Below are 17,351 nucleotides of genomic sequence, written 5' to 3' on the forward strand. Positions count from 1 at the left end.
CAACTCTAAGAACCAGGCATGGTGAGATGATACACAAATCCTGGCATTTGGAAGGTGGAGCCAGGCATATCAGGAGTTCGAAGTCGTGTGGAACCAGGGCTCAAAAACACCCACAGAAAGGCTACCTACCACACTTTGCTGGGCACTGCACTGGGTAAGGGGTACACAGTGCAAAGCAAGGAGCCAGAGGTTGAGGCAGTGTATTCCCAAAGGCACAGGGCATTCAAGTGTACTCTGAATAAAGGCACCTGATGTTAGAGGCCTAATGGGGAGGCCAGGTCTAAAGCTGGGTGTGATACTTTGTGGTGTTTAGCTTTTCCAGGGGAGACCTGGTACAGAGCTGGAAGCTGTCCCATGTCACTGCTTATCTGTTTGGGACCAAGATGGCCCTTCATCCATGCAGCTCTCTTGAGTCTTGAGTGGAGATGTGGAGAGAGTCTATGTGCCCACAGGTCCAGCAGATATCCGCTTCATCTGGGAGAAGAACAGGCATGTCCTGGAGACGTGCGTACCTATGCAGACCCATGCACTGCCTGATGGCAGGGCCCATGCCCTCAGCTGGCTTCGGGACACCATCCAGGAGACCACTGAATACAGCTGCTCTGTCCTCTCCTCGGCAGGGAACCAGACCTCAAAGGTTCATATCACTGTGATGAGACATGGTAAGTGTGGTCCACTCCGGCAGCAACGCTTCTAGGGGCTGGTTACCATGCTGGTTACCATGCAGCCTGTCTAAAGACACTGACATGGAGCTTCAGTTTGAGGATTAACCTATCTGCCTTGTGCTGGGGAAGATTTAACTTTTCACTGTTATATGGTGAACTGATGTACACATGTGCACACAGGCACTACAGACAGACACACAGTCGTGTATGCCTGCATACACACACACTAGATACTATGTGGTTACATGTGCAGACCACTTACACAGCTCACATACCATACACTGCTTGTCTTCCACTTTCCCATATGGAAATCTGAATTTAGGTTACTAAAAAAGGCAGCTAAGGCAAGATGAGGCTATTGAGAAAGTGCTTGCTGTGCTGGAAGGGTTTGTTCCCCAGAGCCCAAGTGAAAAACTGAGTTCGGAGTTTGTGAGGTTCAATCAGTAAAGGTGTTTGCCAAGTGAGTGACTTAGTTTGATCCCTGAGACCCATGTAGTAGAAACAGAACCGACACCAAGTTCTCTGATTTCCACACACAGGTGAACATGGGTGTGCTCTCAATAGAAGAAATCAGTAGTAAAAGAATCTGGGTGTGATGGTATGCATCTGTAATCCTATTGCTGGGGAGGCAGAAACAGGCAGATCTTTGGGGGTCACTGGCCTAACAGCATAGCCAAGTCAGCAGGCCCAAGACACAGGGAGATCTTGTCTCACCAAACAAGGTGGCTGGCTCCTGAGAAATTACATCTGGGATTGATCTCTGACCTGCACTGTGCACGTGTGTTCCACTTCCCACGGGGTGTACCTCTGCTGATTCCCAGTGGCAGGACACTTAGTTACCAAAGACTCCTGAGCAGGAAGCACACTGGCTTGTCATCCTCAGCTGCCTCTCAGAAGAGCGAACGTGTCACTTTTGGGTGGCTTTTTAAGGCAATCGCTCACACTGCAGCCCAAACTGGCTTTCCTCCCACCTGGGGTTCCCGAATGCTGGCTAACAGGTATGCAGCACTCTTGCTTTGGGATCGCTTGTCACTTTGGGAGCAGAGTTCTGTCCTGTTGGATCAAGGGTTTGATTTTCTTTTATTGAGTGATTAATTTTTATACAATCTCAAGATTGAGGCATGTGTATGGAAGCAAACATTTTGAAAGCTTGTATAATTTGAGATGGCTTGGTCTTTGCACACTTTCCCACCGGCGCATTCAGGGTTTGTCCTGTTCAGGGGCATTTTCTTGACCGTGTTCACTGTTCGTCATCTTTGTTCAGGATCTTTTCCAAGCGGTAAGAGTTGAGCCACTCACTTTTCTACTTCCTCATGCATTTTCTCAACTTTACCTTCTAAGAACCTCAGTTCTTTTAGAAATGAAGTTTTTGGTTTTATTACATTTTGCTGGCTCACTGCTAGAGATCTTCTCTTTGCCTTAGAGACTATGCACAGACCTCCTTCTCCCAAATTTTATTCTCTCCAGGTTGCCCTTTTCAGAACATGGGCTCTGGACCAAGTAACATCAGGCATGGTTTGGTGCCCACTGGGAAGCCAGTGGTCAGAACTGCAGGGGGTCTGAATGAGAACTGAGGCCCTCAGAAGTCCTCTGCACAGGTTGTACATGGTGCTGAGGGAGCAGTCTGGGGTTCAGCACATCTCAGATTGAGCTACAATCCGCCTTCCCCTGGCTCTTATAGAATGCAAGGTTTGTCTCTGAAGAGCTGGGAAACCTAGCAGCAGCCCAGACTTAGGATAACCAACAGGGCACAGCAAAGCTTAGTTGGATTGAAAGAGGGTAAAGATTCCTCCTTCGATGATGAATGTCTGCTGAACCTGTCTGCTGTGTACCCAACCCAGAGACCTTTTGTTGTCAGGGCAGAGGGAGGGTTGTCACTGGTTGGGCAGTCTTTTAAGCCATACACACATGAACATGTTACTCCTCACTCCCCTTATCTAGAGGACTCAGTGATGTATACCACAGGCCTTGCTGTGAAGTTGTCTTGGGACAGTAGCTGTGTCTCACAGCTTTCTACTTTCCAGGTCCCCTGCAGCTCTCTCTAGCACTCTTCATGGTTTTACACATACAATAAAATATCCCTCCACTGCCCTTTAGTGGGTTCTAGAGAAAACTCACCGTCCACATCTGAGCAATGGCCCAATACTTGGCCATCAGGATGAACCAGTTACTAGAAGGGGCCCATGGCTTTCAAATTCTCAACAGGAGTTAGACAGCACTAGCCAACTGCTACAAAGTTACCTTGCACAGGGGGAAATGATTCTGTTAGTTGGCAGGGGCCCACCCTGCTCACATGTGCTATTAAAATCAGTGTGCAGGGTTCCCAAGGATCACTGGGAAGACCTGACTTTTCCCCTCTCCCTTTGGCTCGAAGGTCTGAGTTTTAAGTAGGGGCTGCCATTGTACTCTGAATGAACTGGGGCCTTCACACTGGATGGGCTCATGTTCATAGGACTATTTCTGACATTGGCATAAGCAGAAGCTTAAGGACATGATGCATCTCATCCTTGCATGCTGTTGGGTTCGTTTTCAGAATCCAAGAGAACACACACTTAGGGGACCATGGAGAATGAGAGGTGAGGGAATCTCCCCCAGCCCCCAAACCCATAGCCTTGTTGGCTTCCTAAAATCCTACCAAGTTTGGTAAGAGCTATACTGATTTTGAGCTTCAGTGCCTGCTTTTATTGAAAGACCTAAAGGCTTACCAGCAAAGTCACCTAGCACAGCTATGGGAATATGGCTTCTGCCATCTAGGAAATGACAATGAGCCGTGAGGCCAGGTCCACTGGAGCCCACTCAGCCTATGGTGTGATCATGATGCACAGTGTGTACCAATAGCAACCTGGGGGCTGCAAAGCTGTGACCTTGACTCTGCTTGTCCCCCAGAGGCACTGCAGCAGGAGAAGTGGAGCCAGGAGCTTGCTGCGTGGCGCGCTGTGGCCGGAGAGCATGACCGGCTGATGCAGGGCTGGAGGAAGGCATGGGTACGTACCTGGCCACCAGGGAGCTTTTGCAGGTAACCACTATTTTGCCAGTGGGCTCCCGACTTCCTCTCAGCCTACAGACAAGTTCTGCTTCTCTATTGCCCTGTGGGAACTCTGGCTGCTAGCGAGGCTAGCGGGCTCAAGGATACGAAAACGGAGTAAGAGTAGACCAGAACACATTTTAGGTCATGCACAGGCCAGTAGCTTTTTTCTAGGTGCCAAGGCTGCCCCAGCCCCTGTGCAGGTCTCCTGGAACTCACTGCTTCCATGAGAGCAGACTAGCCGCTGCTGAAGACTAGGGCGAGGTGGGATTGTCACTACCTATAAGCTTGTGGAAGAGAAGGCTTCCTCAGGAAGGGTACCCTCACAGGCCCAAGTCACCATGTTGCCCTTTGGCTAGGGTTTACCCTGGGCTGAGCTGCCACACACAAGCAGGGAGTTCTAAGTGTCACTAGTCCTCTCATCAGAGCCTATGCACATCTCCCCTCCAAGGTCGTCTTTGACACTAGGAGATGCCAATCATCCCAGTCATTGCCCATAGCTCCTTTGTGGAGGCAGGAGCATTGACTCACAGAGCACTGTTTAAAGCGAGAGAGCACACAGTGCTGCTTTTGTCTCAAGAGTCCTTGGAAAAACCACTTGCATACTTTAAGCCCTGGGGATTGGGGCCCCCACCATCTCACCCCAGAGCAGGGAAGGCCAAGAACTCAAAAACTACCTGGTATTTGTTCTTGTTTTTTAGGAAAGCTGCAGCAAGGATACCTTCTAGCCACCTGAGGCAGCTCTCAGCAGATCCCAAGTGACCTTGTTGACACCAGCTGCAGACATACGTGGTGAAAGCACAGCACCTACAGCACCGCGCTATTGTGTCTTGGCTGGCTCCACACAGCCATTTGCCACAGCCTGAGTGTCCCTTCCTAGAGGCTGGGAATCTCTAGGCCTGAACCCCAGTAGGCCTGAGACAGAGAGCAAGACCTTTTGACATTAGCTTCTTATGTAGCAGAAAGATCAGTCGGCCTGGCAGAAACAGGCAGCTGAGCTGTTTAGGAGGCTCCCCACCCAAACAGAAGACAAAGCAGCTTGTGAAGGCTAACCCAATGGAGCCGCCCTTCATTCTCCCCAGGCACTCCTGCTCCTGCTCTCACTGCACTCCTGCTCCTCCCCCAGGACCAGCACAGCTAATCTTCCCTCTGGTTCTGTAGCTCTATGTCTGCAGATGTGGCCACCTAGTAAACAGGTTGTTCCAGGGCCCACACTGGGATAGAGGTGAGATGCCTTGTGAGAATACTTTGCCTTAAACCTTTAGTGACGATGAGGAAGTTGCTCTTTGCTGATCTCAGAACACAAGGCTGTTTTCCAAAGCACAATATTTCCCACCCGGTACCCTGTCAGCGCTCCGCTTCAGAGGTAGAAAAGCCAAACAGGCCAATTATGCAAACCTTCTGGTGCCATATTAAACTGTTTTCCAGTGCTGAGTTAGCATGTCTTTAGGTCTTTATATTACAGTTAATCTTTGAAGCTTGTGGGTGTGTGTGCCCTGGAGAAGTGTGGCCCAAGACCTGCTCAGCCTTTAATCTTGGCAGACATGTCTCTTCTTGTCAATCATAAAACCTAAAACTCTGTCCATAACAAAGCCACGCCCTTCTATTTTACCTAGAGACACTGCCTTGCTCAGCCTGCTCACTGTTCCTTTTTTTCTGGGACAAATCAATCAGGTAAGCTTCCAGGTGTGTGGTTAGCTGGTCCTTCCTAGGCAGAGACACCCTGATGGTCATGTGTACTGTCCTGTCTAAACACTGCCTGGCACCCGCTTACCCATCGGGCTGATGCACACTAACCATGCTTGCAACACCATCACACCCTGTAACAGAATGTTCTTGTACACTACTTCTACTGGTTATGGCTTCAACCACAACAATCTGCCAAGCCCCTTGCCTTGTCAATGCTTCCTGTATCTTCCATGAAGACTGGACCTGTCAGAACATGTCTATGACACAAAGAAACATGCACTGAGGTGGCAGAGGATGCTCAGGCAGAAAGTGTGTTTAGTAAGATTCCCTTTTCAGCTGCAACAAGAGTGGGCACCTGTACTTGTGTTTAGTCTGGTGCCCATTCCTGTGACCCCACTGTTCCTGGCACAGTGGTGGCCAAGGGAGACTTAGCCGACTCCACCTGCAGCACTGGCCTCCACCAGAGTGCCAACAGTGATGGCACAACCAGGACACTCCAGAAGGAGACCCATGAGGTCAAACAGAAAGGACTTCTAGAGGCAGAATGAGAACTCAGAAGCCCACCCAAGGGTTCCTGCGTGGGCCAGAAGCCCAGATTAGCAGACATGTGCCACAGATGAGGAATCTCAGGGCAGGAAGCCCTCAAATCAGACATTTCAGACCAGTTTTTAGGGTTATTTTTTTTGGGGGGGGTCCTATCAAATTTCAAAATTCTAGCTGCTGAATACAGCTGACAGGGGTTTTTTGGTTTTGTTTTTTTAAAGACCCCTATGAATTAATTCCAGAGCCTTTTTCCCCTCAAATAATCTATTTCTAAACTAACTATAATCAACTTGTGGCCTACTGACATGAATGGGAAAAAAGAAAAGCTGTCCTGCTGACCTACTCCACCAAAACCAGTTCCCTGGCTGACACAGTCAACAAGGGGTGAGAGCTGGCCACAAGCTCTGCATTTGTTACTCGGCAGCCATTTCTGACCCAGTCTTCCACTTTCTCTTCTCAGCACAGGCCTCTCACTCACTCAGAGTCTATGTTGAGTGCAGATGAATTCAGTCACAGAGTTCCCAGAGCCAGCACACATTTGCTTGGCAGACAGACAGTAAAAACCATTCCTGACATGGGAAAAAGAGATGCAAAGGTCTAGGGATCCAATAGTCCTGGCTGTGGAGCTGGGCATGGTGACTGGGCCTGTCAGACCACAGCAGTACAGCAGAGGAACAACTCAGAAAGGAACTCCAGTATAACAACCAGTAAATTTGATACCACTCACCTAAGACCACAATAGTCTGAGATGAAATTAATCACTCTTTATTCAAAACAAATAAGCCCTCTTGCTTGCAGGAAAATACACAAGCTCTGTTCTCTTAAGACATTCATTAGAAAGATCTGTAGACCAAACTGAAATACAAACTTAATATATACTGCTTCTTTGGAAAATAAAAACTAAAAGCATTAATTTATGTCAAAAAGTCATGTTAGAAACTAATTTTTTCTGAGGCTTATCTTAGCAAATCCTTGGCAGCACAAAGAGGCAGGGCTCTATCCCTAGGGACGGGCCCTCTACAGTTCCCTGGAGCACAGCTCCTGTTCCACCATCTCCAAACTTGGTTCAGTGGCACTGTCATAGTGGTTCCTAAGCAGCCCCAGTACCCAGGCCCACATTCTCCAGCATTTTCCAGGTCCAGTGTGCAGAGAACCAAAGCTGAATCACGGGGCTCTTACACCAGGTGCCCAGGGGAGCATCTGAGTGTCCATCTCCTTACACAAGTGTGTCTGAATCTCATGGACTCACAGTTCTACACCTGGTGCTTCCTTTGCTCTTAGGCCAGTGAATTTCCAACTCAACAGTCACATAAACATCAGGTCAATAAAGAACTGAGAAGGAAATCTTTTTTTCCTGCCTCCCCCATCCTTACCCAAGACATAGACACACAGGCAAGAACTCCTCTTATAGATTCAAGTTCATCATCTGAGAGGTTGATGTTTCCAGTGAGTTTTCCAGCTCCAGGGCACGCTGACTGTATGCTTCCAGGTGCCTTCTCCAAATCTCAACTGAAACAGGAAAAGAGCCCAAGTGACAGACACTAATGGGTCACAAAACTTCAGAGGCAGAAATGAGCTACAGATAGATGGTCCCTCTCCTCAGGTCCCTGGTCAGCTCTATTCACTCTCCCCATCGGCTAGACTGGCTCTCCCCTAATGACCAGCATCAATCACAGTCCCCAAAGAGCATATCTCAGTGGACAATGGACCTGAGAGAATTCCCTTGCCCTCCCAAGTTGGTCTTAGGTATAGGTGCCTGTAAGCTGCCTCTGTTCACACTTGGCTCAAAGTCTAAGACCATCAATGGTAACTTGCAGCTTATGACACCTGCTGATTAAGATCTCAGAAGCGAAGGGCAAGTGTGATAGCCTCGGTCCTATCTGGACCTGGCATGGCCTACTGCAGTTCGTCTTAAGGCACCAGTGCCATGCTGCTCTCCTACTTTCCCAAGATCCCCACCCCAGAGCACTCACTGTAATGTGGTTCTTCCCCAGTGGAAGCTAGGGTGCCTTCTTCAGTGGATTGGATGGGACCCTGCATGGGTGGGCTGGGAGGGGTCTGAGGCTCAGGTTCTCCTGCCTGCTCCTGCCGCATCGTATCCAACATGGTCTTGTATGCCTGACGGGCTGCCATGGTCAGCTCAACCATCTTGTGGAACTGGTCCTTGAGAACAAGAGAGCACATTGTAGAACGTACCTCTACAGCAAGGCAGAGGTAACACAGGTTGTAGGGTCTCTGCTGCCAGATGAGGGCGCTGACCAAATGTTAAGGCCTATGGCGCCTCTCTATTGGCAATAAACCTAGAGTCAAATTTAGGACCTTTACTCGGTGCTATTATGGGAACAAAGGCAGCTGCTTTTTGAGAAGGTTCTGCTTTGGGATAAATTCTCCTTAGGGTGAACCTAAAAGAGGCTATGGCCTGCTTGTTGGTAAGTTTACATCATAGGCCGTGACCTCAACTTCTTCCCATGGATAAGGAGCTAAGAGGCTGGGGGCCCAACTCACCTGGGCCCCATCATAGCTGAAGATCCCTACAATGCTGACAGGAACTGCTTTATTCAGACTCCGCCCCAATGCCTTTCGGTTGAGTGCAAACACAAAGGGGATGTTCTGCTCACAGGCGCAATCGATGATGGTGTGCAGTGTGTCGTCCAGCCCACCTGGTCAAATACAGGTCCATGGGACACAGGTTGATGCAACATAGCCCACTTAAAATCACAATAAGGTCAACTGCCCATACCCAGTTCTACCAGGAAAAATCAATTTTGTAAGCACACAAGCCTCCAAAATACGAGGCGCACAATTCCCACTGTGCTGAGGGAAAATGAAGAGTCAGCACCGCTCTAACAGGCCACTGACTGACTGCTTCACACATCAGCTCTGTATCATCCCCAACATCTTAAAAGACAAATGCTAAGTCCCCACCTACAGAATGAACAGTAGAGGCTCAGATATCCTAGGGTGCCCACCCCACTGGGTCCTTGTTCTTTCCTGCCTTGGGCCTGCTTCCCTGAGGTACCAGCAAGAACAACACAGGGAAATGTTGAAGGAGTACCTTGCACAGGTGACACACTTGGTCACTGGGAGCCCACAGCACCTGAGGATGACTCTCAGCAGAGGAGTCAGGGTACTGGAGCACACACCTCTGTGCTCCAACAATAGCCAGAAGGAATGAACCAATCACCTATTTGCCTCAGAAACAGGAGACCACAGGAATAAACTTACAAAGCTCACGAACAATTTTCAGAATACCATCAACATGCTAAGGAGCAGAACACCTTGACCCCTGCTCTTTCACACATTTAACAAAAGGGACTAAATGTCAACTGCACATTGACCTTAAACCCCTGACCCTTGCTCTTGGCACAGGATGATCTAAAGAGATCAAATGTTCACTCTACATTAATCTTGAACTTTAAAAAGCTTCCTACTAGACAGTGTGAGGCAGGGAAGGGAAAAGGAAATGTGCTGTACACACTGCCCTATGCAGTTAGTTCTACCTGGACAGTTCCAAGTGTGCTCCTGGGCTCCCAGACTCCCTCCCATACCTCCACTGCTCTCCAGCCTTCACCTCAGCAAACCAGTGAAGCACAGTCAGAGACACCCAGCTCTCCTAACAGCCCCCCAACAAGGCAGGGTTAGACATGCACGGACCATGCTACACGTATGGACAGCAGCACGAGGAAGGGCTGAGAAGTAGTGCTAACAGCCAAACCTGCCTCATAAGCAGAAGAAAAAGCATCCCAGGGGGCACATGACTTGGCTCTACTGGGAAGTAGAGCTGTTAAAAAACTAAAAATGTACCAGGCAGTGGTAGCCAAACCATTTACTTGGAGCTATGGGAGGAAATATTCCAAGGTCTTTTGTCTTAAGGGTCAAATGCTCAGGTTTCTAGAGGGCAGGGAGCCCAGGCTTCCTTTTTCCATAAGCAAGCCTTGTGTAACCACTTAACAGTTTCATCTCTACCATGCAGCACTACCAGACACACAGAGAGCCTGGTAGGTCATTAGATCCCTGCCATGTTTTCTGGCTGGTGTTAATGGTGGAGTAGCACAGGACCAGCAGAGGCAAGCTGCTGAGAGAGTCTAGCTGTTGCTGCTCCAAGGCCTGGGTGCCTCAGGCCCATGAAGAAACCTCTAGGTTTGGGATGTAAAATGGCAACTGGAGATCATGGCCCAGGACTCAGTGCCAAGATCTGGACCTGTTTCCTCAAAGTGTGACTTAGGCTGAGTTAAAGGTTACACACAGGAGAGTAGAATAGGGGAGGGAGATGGCTCCTGTCCCAAGATGTTCCCCTCAGTGCAGTTCTAATTGGACAGGCAAGTCCTCCCTGAGTCACGAAGAGAGGGCAGATAAGTTCACTATCACTTTGCACACAGCCTTCTTCCAGGCCAGGCCACCTGCTGGAGTACTGTGAGAAACCCACGTTAGCAATGAGGGAGCAGAGGAGTTAACCACAGACTGAACAGCTCTGCCACCAGGGCTAAAGCCCCTTCGAGATCTCTAGCAACCTCACTGGGCTCTAGAGCTACAGCTTGGACAGCAGGCTCCCCCAACCCTGTCGTCAGAGGAAGGTGCTTGGTCAGGGGGTTAGGTTAGTGTTAGGTTGGACTCAGTTGGTAGCACACTAGAAATGACTTCTCTGTTAAAACTGAAAGCAAGCTGCCAATGACTGTGAGGCAGACTACTGGGCACTGGCACAATAGCCTGTGTGCTGCAGTGTGCTGCAGGGATGTCTGTCACCTTTAGACTGTGTCTTCTCACAGTTGGGAGAGATGATGATGCACTTCAGCTTCCTGAGCTTCAGGTGTTTCAGGACCTCCCTCAGCCCCAACACGACCCGGCGTTTTGTCTTGGCCTTGACGGGATCCTTCTGGTACATGCGGTCTTGGAAGCGCACCAGTTCCTTGAGCAGACCCGTGACACAAGCATCTACTTCTTTACTAAGCATCTGGCTGCAATAGCTGAAAGGAACCCCAGGGACAGGGAATGCAGACAGCATCAGACAAAAGCCACAGCAGAGACACCAGCACTCACCAGGACCATGCAGCTCCCTCTACCACAAGGAAGGAATGCCATGGGAAGCCCTGCCTTCAACACCCTGTGCAGGCCCCATGGCTTCTCCTCTGTGTCACCCTGCTCTGAACACAGGCACCTGGACAGGCTGTCCTGAGGTGCCCTGTGAATGAGGAGGTATGAGCACTGCTGACTACTTCATACCTTGGGGAAATAATTGAAGCCAGGTATGGAAGGCCACACCTGTAACTCCAGTGTTCAGAGGCCGAGGAAGCAGGAGAGTGAGCTCAAGGCCAAGACTAGCTTGAGTTACAAAGTTAGTCTGTCTCCAAAAAGGAAAATACATTAAGAAGGAAGGAAGGAAGGAAGGGAGGGAGGGAGGGAGGGAGGGAGGGAGGGGAGGAATGTGAAAAAAATGGAGGGAAAAGACACTGCTGTGACACTAAAACTGGCGGACCAAGTTATTACCACTGCCACCTCACCCTATCCCAACTTCAAAAATGGACTACGGACACCTCTTCAATCATTCCCCGCAGGACAGAGCCGTAGTACACAAAAGCAGCAGATACACACAGAAACAGGATCCTATCCCCACTGCATAACTAGCTACCTGGTTGATTTCAAGCACAGGATTAAAACACATCGCACCAGACACTACAGCCTACGTTGCCCCCAACAGGAGGAAGTCAGAGCCAGCCCCAACCCGAGCCCTAGCAGCCAGTGCTCACTCACTCCCGGAACCTCCGGCTGTGGATCTTGGGGAAGGTGGCACTGTCAGGGGTAGGCTGGCAAGCCTCTGGTCCCCTCTGGAACTCTGTGCCAGCTGGCTCTTCTGACTCACCCTCAACCACAGGTGTAGAAGACACTGATTCTTCTGTCTTCTCTGGACCTTCAGAAAGAGGGAAAAAAATCACTGTGCATCTCTGCAGGGCTCTACACGCAGAGAAGGGATGCAGAGTAGAGTCTTGGTGCCAGAGACACACCAGCAAGCCAATTTGCACAGCCGGAGAAAGAGAGCACTACAGCGTTAGAGGAGGCAGAATGGCTCGAAGGGACTGCTGGGGAGGCTTTCTGGTCTTTCATAATGCTCCCTCCCCTTCCCATGTCTCTCTCCTTACTTATTTTCATTGTGGTAAATATAGAGTTACCATTAAATCTGCAGTACAGTGCCAAAATCTACCTTTTATATTTGAACTCTAAAGAATACCATATTAGGAAAAATTTAAAAGCAAGGTTAGTTGCTAAGCACAGTGGAACCTACTTTTAATCCCAGCACTGAGAAAGCGGAGGCAGTGATCTCTGTGTTCAGGGCTGACTGGTCTATATACTGAACTTTAGCCTACAGGACAACAAGTGAGACCCTGCTTCAAACAACAAAAAACCCTAGGTTAGTAGCACATAGGAGGCTGAGGGAGGAGGACTGCCATGGCCAGGCTCAAGGAAGGCCTAGGCTATTGTCAGTTTGAAGCTAGCAACCTCAGCAAAAAACAAAATCTCAACAAAAACCAAATCAACACAGAAAACCAGCACGACCAACACAAATATTCGAGTGTTGGACTGCTAGCCACGTGTAATGTACCAGAGGGAGTTAGTAATAGCTTGGCATCTCCAACCAGTTACTTCCACAGAGCACCAGAATGAAAGCAAGGTAACATCACAAGACACAGAATTCAAGAACACACTCCTCTGTTGTGGCAAGCTCAGAGACATTACCCCGGGACAAGGGTGGGAACACCGAGAAGGCTTATCTGCACAGCTGTGGATGGCAGAGCTCCTGGAGATATGTGGCAGGGGCTGCAACAGCACGCCTGTCCAGATGTGCTTGTGTTTTCCTAGAGACACCAACTACACTGTAGGGTAGACTCATGTCTACCAGCCACCCTGCTGCCTTCCACACTGGGCACACTTACGCCCAATACTACACAGTTCTGAAAACAGTACACTGCTCCACAGGCTAGAAAAGGAGGTGGAGTCATCGAAGCACACATCACAGTGGCACTATGTCGAGGCCACAGTCCATGGTTGGTACCATGCTGGGGCAGGACCCCTGGGGAGGGTCACTGGACTGTTCCCTCATGCTGAAGTCCTTCAGCTACACACATCTGCACGATCTACAACTCTATGAACATACAAGTCCACAGAAAGTTTTCTGAAAAACCCATACACATTCATTTTTATGACATACTTGGTAAATAGCTTTGTGGTTAGAAATTCCAGCATCACTCCAAGACCAAACCTTGGGAAGGGGCTCCTCTGTCTGAAATACTAGGTTGTGGAAACCACATCCTCTAGGTGCCATGTAGACTTGTACTTTACCACAAGGTCCATGTGGGGTTAGCACATGAGTCCCGTTTCTACCACAGCTCACCCTTCTCACAGTAGCTCCCACCTGAAAGATTATTTCAGACTCGAGAGCGCACACACACTCTTTCAGAGAAAGTGGTACCTGTGGAGTTGTCCTGACTGGGGGTTTGGTTACTGGTGTCACTCCCCACATCCTGTGAGTCACCATTGGCCACCGTCAGGCTCACAGCACTTTCTTGGAGTCGCTGCTGCATTCTCTCTTGTCGTTCTTTCAAAATTATCTTAAAAAACAAAAACAAAACAAACAAACAAAAAAAAAAAAACAAAAAAAAACCCAAACAAAAAAACAAACAAAAAACAAACCAGAACAGAACAAAAACAATTAAAACACCCTACATACTTACACCTAAAAGATAACCTCTTCTGCCCAAGAAATGTCCAAGTTCAGTTTACCAAGCATACCTCGTCATGCCTCTGGATAGCTTGCCCCTCCCTCTATGCCACATATGACATGAGCAACATATGGTTCTCCCTGGAAGCACAAGACTCAGAGGCCATTTATGTGGAACAAGAGTCACCCACCACGGGCATTTAAAGGGACACAGAGCACCCACTGTAGGGCCAACTGGTGAACAGGTTGCAGAGAAACCTTCAGAGTCGCTGGCAGAGCATCAGGGAGAAGCATCACACATATATGAAGAAGGAAAATACAACTCCCCCGTGGCTGGGTATCTGTACTGCCACACAAGGACAAGAAGACGTTGTCTTTGCCTCACATTCACTGTCTTGTTATGAGGGTAAAGGATCATTTTCCAGAAAAAACTGACAAAATTTGGTGCAACATTAGTTTGTAATATAATCCATACAAGCTACAGGTGTGGGCCTGGGCTGTAGCTCAGTGGTAGAATGCTTGCCTACATAAGCAATGCCCTGGTTTCATCCCCCAGAAGAATTGAAAAGACAAAAGGGCTGAGAGTAGCAGGCAAATAGGCAGAGCTCATCAGTCATTTAGTGTCTTGCTTCCACGAAAACAGTCTACATACCTTCTTCAGTGAGGTGGGCTTCTTGGCCTTAGGTATCTCCCTCTGCTTCCCCTTCTTTATCAGGGGGGCACTAGAGTCCAGGGGGTTGTGTGGAGTCTTCACCTGAGTGGAGCGGCGACCTCTCTCACCCGAGGAGGCATCCTTGGAAAGGACTGGCACTGCTCCGACTGCAACACAGTGGAGATGCCATATGGTCCCTGCCTGGAGGCCCTGGCCAGCTCAGAGAAGGCCGAGGATCTGGAGGAGTCTCCCATGCACTCTCCGATTCACACCCTTACTGACCTTTGCCAAACCACCTTCCCATAGCCATTGATCCCAAATGCTGCTTTATTTACTCTTAGCTTACAATCACTTTGGGAAGGTCTGTCCTCTAGCCACAGTCAGTCTGTGTCTTGGTACAGTCTAAAACTTCAAGGACCACACTGCTTGATTTGGGCTATTTTGAGGTTGGTCTTGTGTTTACTACCAGTGGCTCTTAGGAAACTGTTTATCCCGTCACACTCAGTTGGTTCTTAAGTTTTCCTGGACAAAACCATGCTCTGAATCCCACCATGGGCAGTTGGGAACAATTCCTCCAATCAATACCTGTGATAACTACTGAACTTCTCACTCTACCCCACATCCCACCACACTGCTATTTCAAGGCAACTGCTGGTCCCTCTGTACTCTACCCCTTCATGTTCAAAGCCTTTGAACACGGCTCTCTCATCTTTTTCCTCGCCATTCCCTCTTCTTGCCCCTTCCTGCTTCTGTCAATTCTCTTGATTACTATAGATTTTATGATTTCTAAATACCAAAGGAAAAGGGATGATAACCAACAAACCCCCATGTGCCCAGTACCCTGTTCTATGACCTTTCAGAATTTGTCTAAGCATGTCTTGACCACTCCTGTATGGAGTGCCATGTTAAATTAACAAGTGTTTGGGCTGGAGAGATGGCTTAGTGGTTAAGAGCTGTCTGCTCTTCCAGAGGTACTGAGTTCAAATCCCATCACCCACATGGTGGCTCACAACCATCTGTAATGAGATCTGATGCTCTCTTCTGGTGTGTCTGAAGACAGCTACAGTGTACTCACATACATACAATAAATAAATCATAAAAAAAAAAAACAAAACAAAACAAAAACCAAGTGTTTTGTCCACCCGATCTCACTCATGTAATCCCTGAATCACGCACACAACTTGTGCAGACAGGCGACACTACTTCTAGGCTGCTCCTCATTCTACAGCACCACTGAATCCAGGCCCTCATCTGGACCTCCAAATTGTGCAAATGAAAAAAATTGAACTTATATAAACTTCATATCCCCAAACCAAAGGGGCTGGAAGGTTAGTTCACCATTTGACTTGCTCTGTAGTCATGAGGATCCCAGCACCTGTGTACCAAGCCAGACATCCTATGCACACCTGTAATCACAGCTCTAAGAGGCTCAGGAGATGACTGGGACTTGATAGTTTCCAGCCCAGATGAGAAGGGAAGAGGCCCAGGTTCTGGGAGAAGCCCTGAGCAGAAGGAATGGACAGAACGGAGGGACGGAGACTATCTACCACCCTCTTCTGGCCTCCGTGCAGGTGCAAACAATATACTTGCACATCTACAGACCTGGCACAGAAGAGTTCCATTTGTACTGACTCTACCCTGTCCAGAGTGGTGTCTGTGGCAGTCTGAATGAGAATGGTTCCTACAGACTTACATATTTGAATGTTTGGTCCCCAGCTAAAGAAAACTTTAGGAAGGATTAGGAGGTATGGCCTTTCTGAAGAACATGTCACTGGGGCAGGCCTGAGGTTTCAAAAGTCCATGACAGATGCAGTGTCTCTTTCTGCCTGCTGCCTGTGGAACAGGAGGTACAGCTCTCAGCCACTGCTCCAGCACCATGCTATGTCTGTTTCCCTACAAGCATTATGGACTAGCCCTCTAAAACTCTGAGAGGGGCCCCAATTAAATACTTCCTTTTATAAGAGTTGACTTGGTCAAAGTGTCTCTTCCCAGCAACAGAACAGTAACTAAAACATTACCCCATCCACCCACACAAGGGAAATCCATACATGCAGAATATAGCAAAGGCCCTGAGGAAATAGCACCTTACAAGATTTTCTGTCACAGAATCTCAACATCATACAAAGAATAATTGGTCCAGCAAATGGTCAGCCAGTGCAAACCTGACAGAATGAGTCTCAGTCCTACAACCCACAGGAGGCCAAGTAGGGACACCTCTTAACTTTAAATAAGATAGTTCTTGATTCTTTTTGTTTTTCAAGACAGGTTTCTCTGTATAACCTTTACCATTCTGGAACTCAGTTATTAATTCTTACAGATCATATTGAAATATATTTGAGATGTTTTTGGGACAAGACTCTCACCATGTTGCCCTGGCTTAGAACTGAGTTTGTTTCCATCTATGGGGTGAGTAGACTCTGCTCTTCTGCACCACATTATCCCAGTGTCTTTCTCAAGAGCATTTTCTGTTTTCTAATGAACTTGGTACTTCTGAAAATAATCAACTGACACAAATGTTCAGGTTAATTTCTAGAGTTTTCAATTCTCCTTCACTGTGTTCAAGTTTATCCCAGCACCCTCTGTGGTGGTGATACATAACTTTCACAAGGAAGAAAGTATTTAGAAACAGCCTCTGGGGAGCAGTTCTGAGCCCTTGCTAAGGTGACAGATGCCCACCTGAGACGACAGGTCTGGAGGATGACTTGGCGTGCGGGGCATGCTGCTGCTTCTCCAGTGCGGCCAGCATGCCCCCCAGGTCCAGCTGCACTGGAATCTGGCTCTTCTTTCCACTAGTTTTAAAATCATTCTACAAAGTACAAATTCGCAAGCTTACTCCGAATACTGTATTTTATACACCAAGATTTATATTTTGCAAAAATAAAAAGATAAAATGGACAGATTAAAAGACTACAAAAATTGCTTTATTAAGTCAAAGTAATTAAAAGTTCACATTATCTGCCCTCATTACTGTGGTTGGTTATTCCTCTCCGTTTCTATCTGCATCTTCACTGTGAATTAACAGCATATACTGACAGGTACAAGATCAAATCTTACATGAACTCTTTG

The 17,351-nt window shown here is 48.3% G+C and overlaps 2 protein-coding genes across 7 annotated transcripts in view; one reads left to right on the forward strand and one right to left on the reverse strand.

Annotated features, from left to right (window-relative positions):
• Positions 1 to 5,124, forward strand: part of SEMA4D (semaphorin 4D) — a 99,974-nt gene extending 94,850 nt beyond the window's left edge. For all 4 annotated transcript variants that reach the window (XM_080915635.1, XM_080915637.1, XM_080915634.1 and 1 more), the window contains 3 exons: positions 453 to 662; positions 3,552 to 3,649; positions 4,392 to 5,124. In XM_080915635.1, coding sequence (XP_080771761.1) covers positions 453 to 662; positions 3,552 to 3,649; positions 4,392 to 4,418 — 335 coding nt within the window. In that variant the 3' untranslated portion in view covers positions 4,419 to 5,124. The remainder of the gene's footprint in view (positions 1 to 452; positions 663 to 3,551; positions 3,650 to 4,391) is intronic.
• Positions 5,125 to 5,260: 136 nt separating this feature from the next.
• The window catches only part of SECISBP2 (SECIS binding protein 2), a 33,651-nt gene continuing 21,560 nt past the window's right edge, over positions 5,261 to 17,351 (reverse strand). For all 3 annotated transcript variants that reach the window (XM_080915604.1, XM_080915603.1, XM_080915605.1), the window contains 8 exons: positions 16,962 to 17,091; positions 14,286 to 14,452; positions 13,385 to 13,523; positions 11,671 to 11,827; positions 10,666 to 10,886; positions 8,428 to 8,582; positions 7,896 to 8,085; positions 5,261 to 7,431 (listed from right to left, as the gene is read on the reverse strand). In XM_080915604.1, the coding sequence (XP_080771730.1) occupies positions 7,328 to 7,431; positions 7,896 to 8,085; positions 8,428 to 8,582; positions 10,666 to 10,886; positions 11,671 to 11,827; positions 13,385 to 13,523; positions 14,286 to 14,452; positions 16,962 to 17,091 (1,263 nt within the window). In that variant the 3' untranslated portion in view covers positions 5,261 to 7,327. The remainder of the gene's footprint in view (positions 7,432 to 7,895; positions 8,086 to 8,427; positions 8,583 to 10,665; positions 10,887 to 11,670; positions 11,828 to 13,384; positions 13,524 to 14,285; positions 14,453 to 16,961; positions 17,092 to 17,351) is intronic.

This window comes from Micromys minutus (genome assembly GCF_963924665.1).
Source record: "Micromys minutus genome assembly, chromosome: 1".
In the NCBI taxonomy this organism is placed as follows: domain Eukaryota; kingdom Metazoa; phylum Chordata; class Mammalia; order Rodentia; family Muridae; genus Micromys; species Micromys minutus.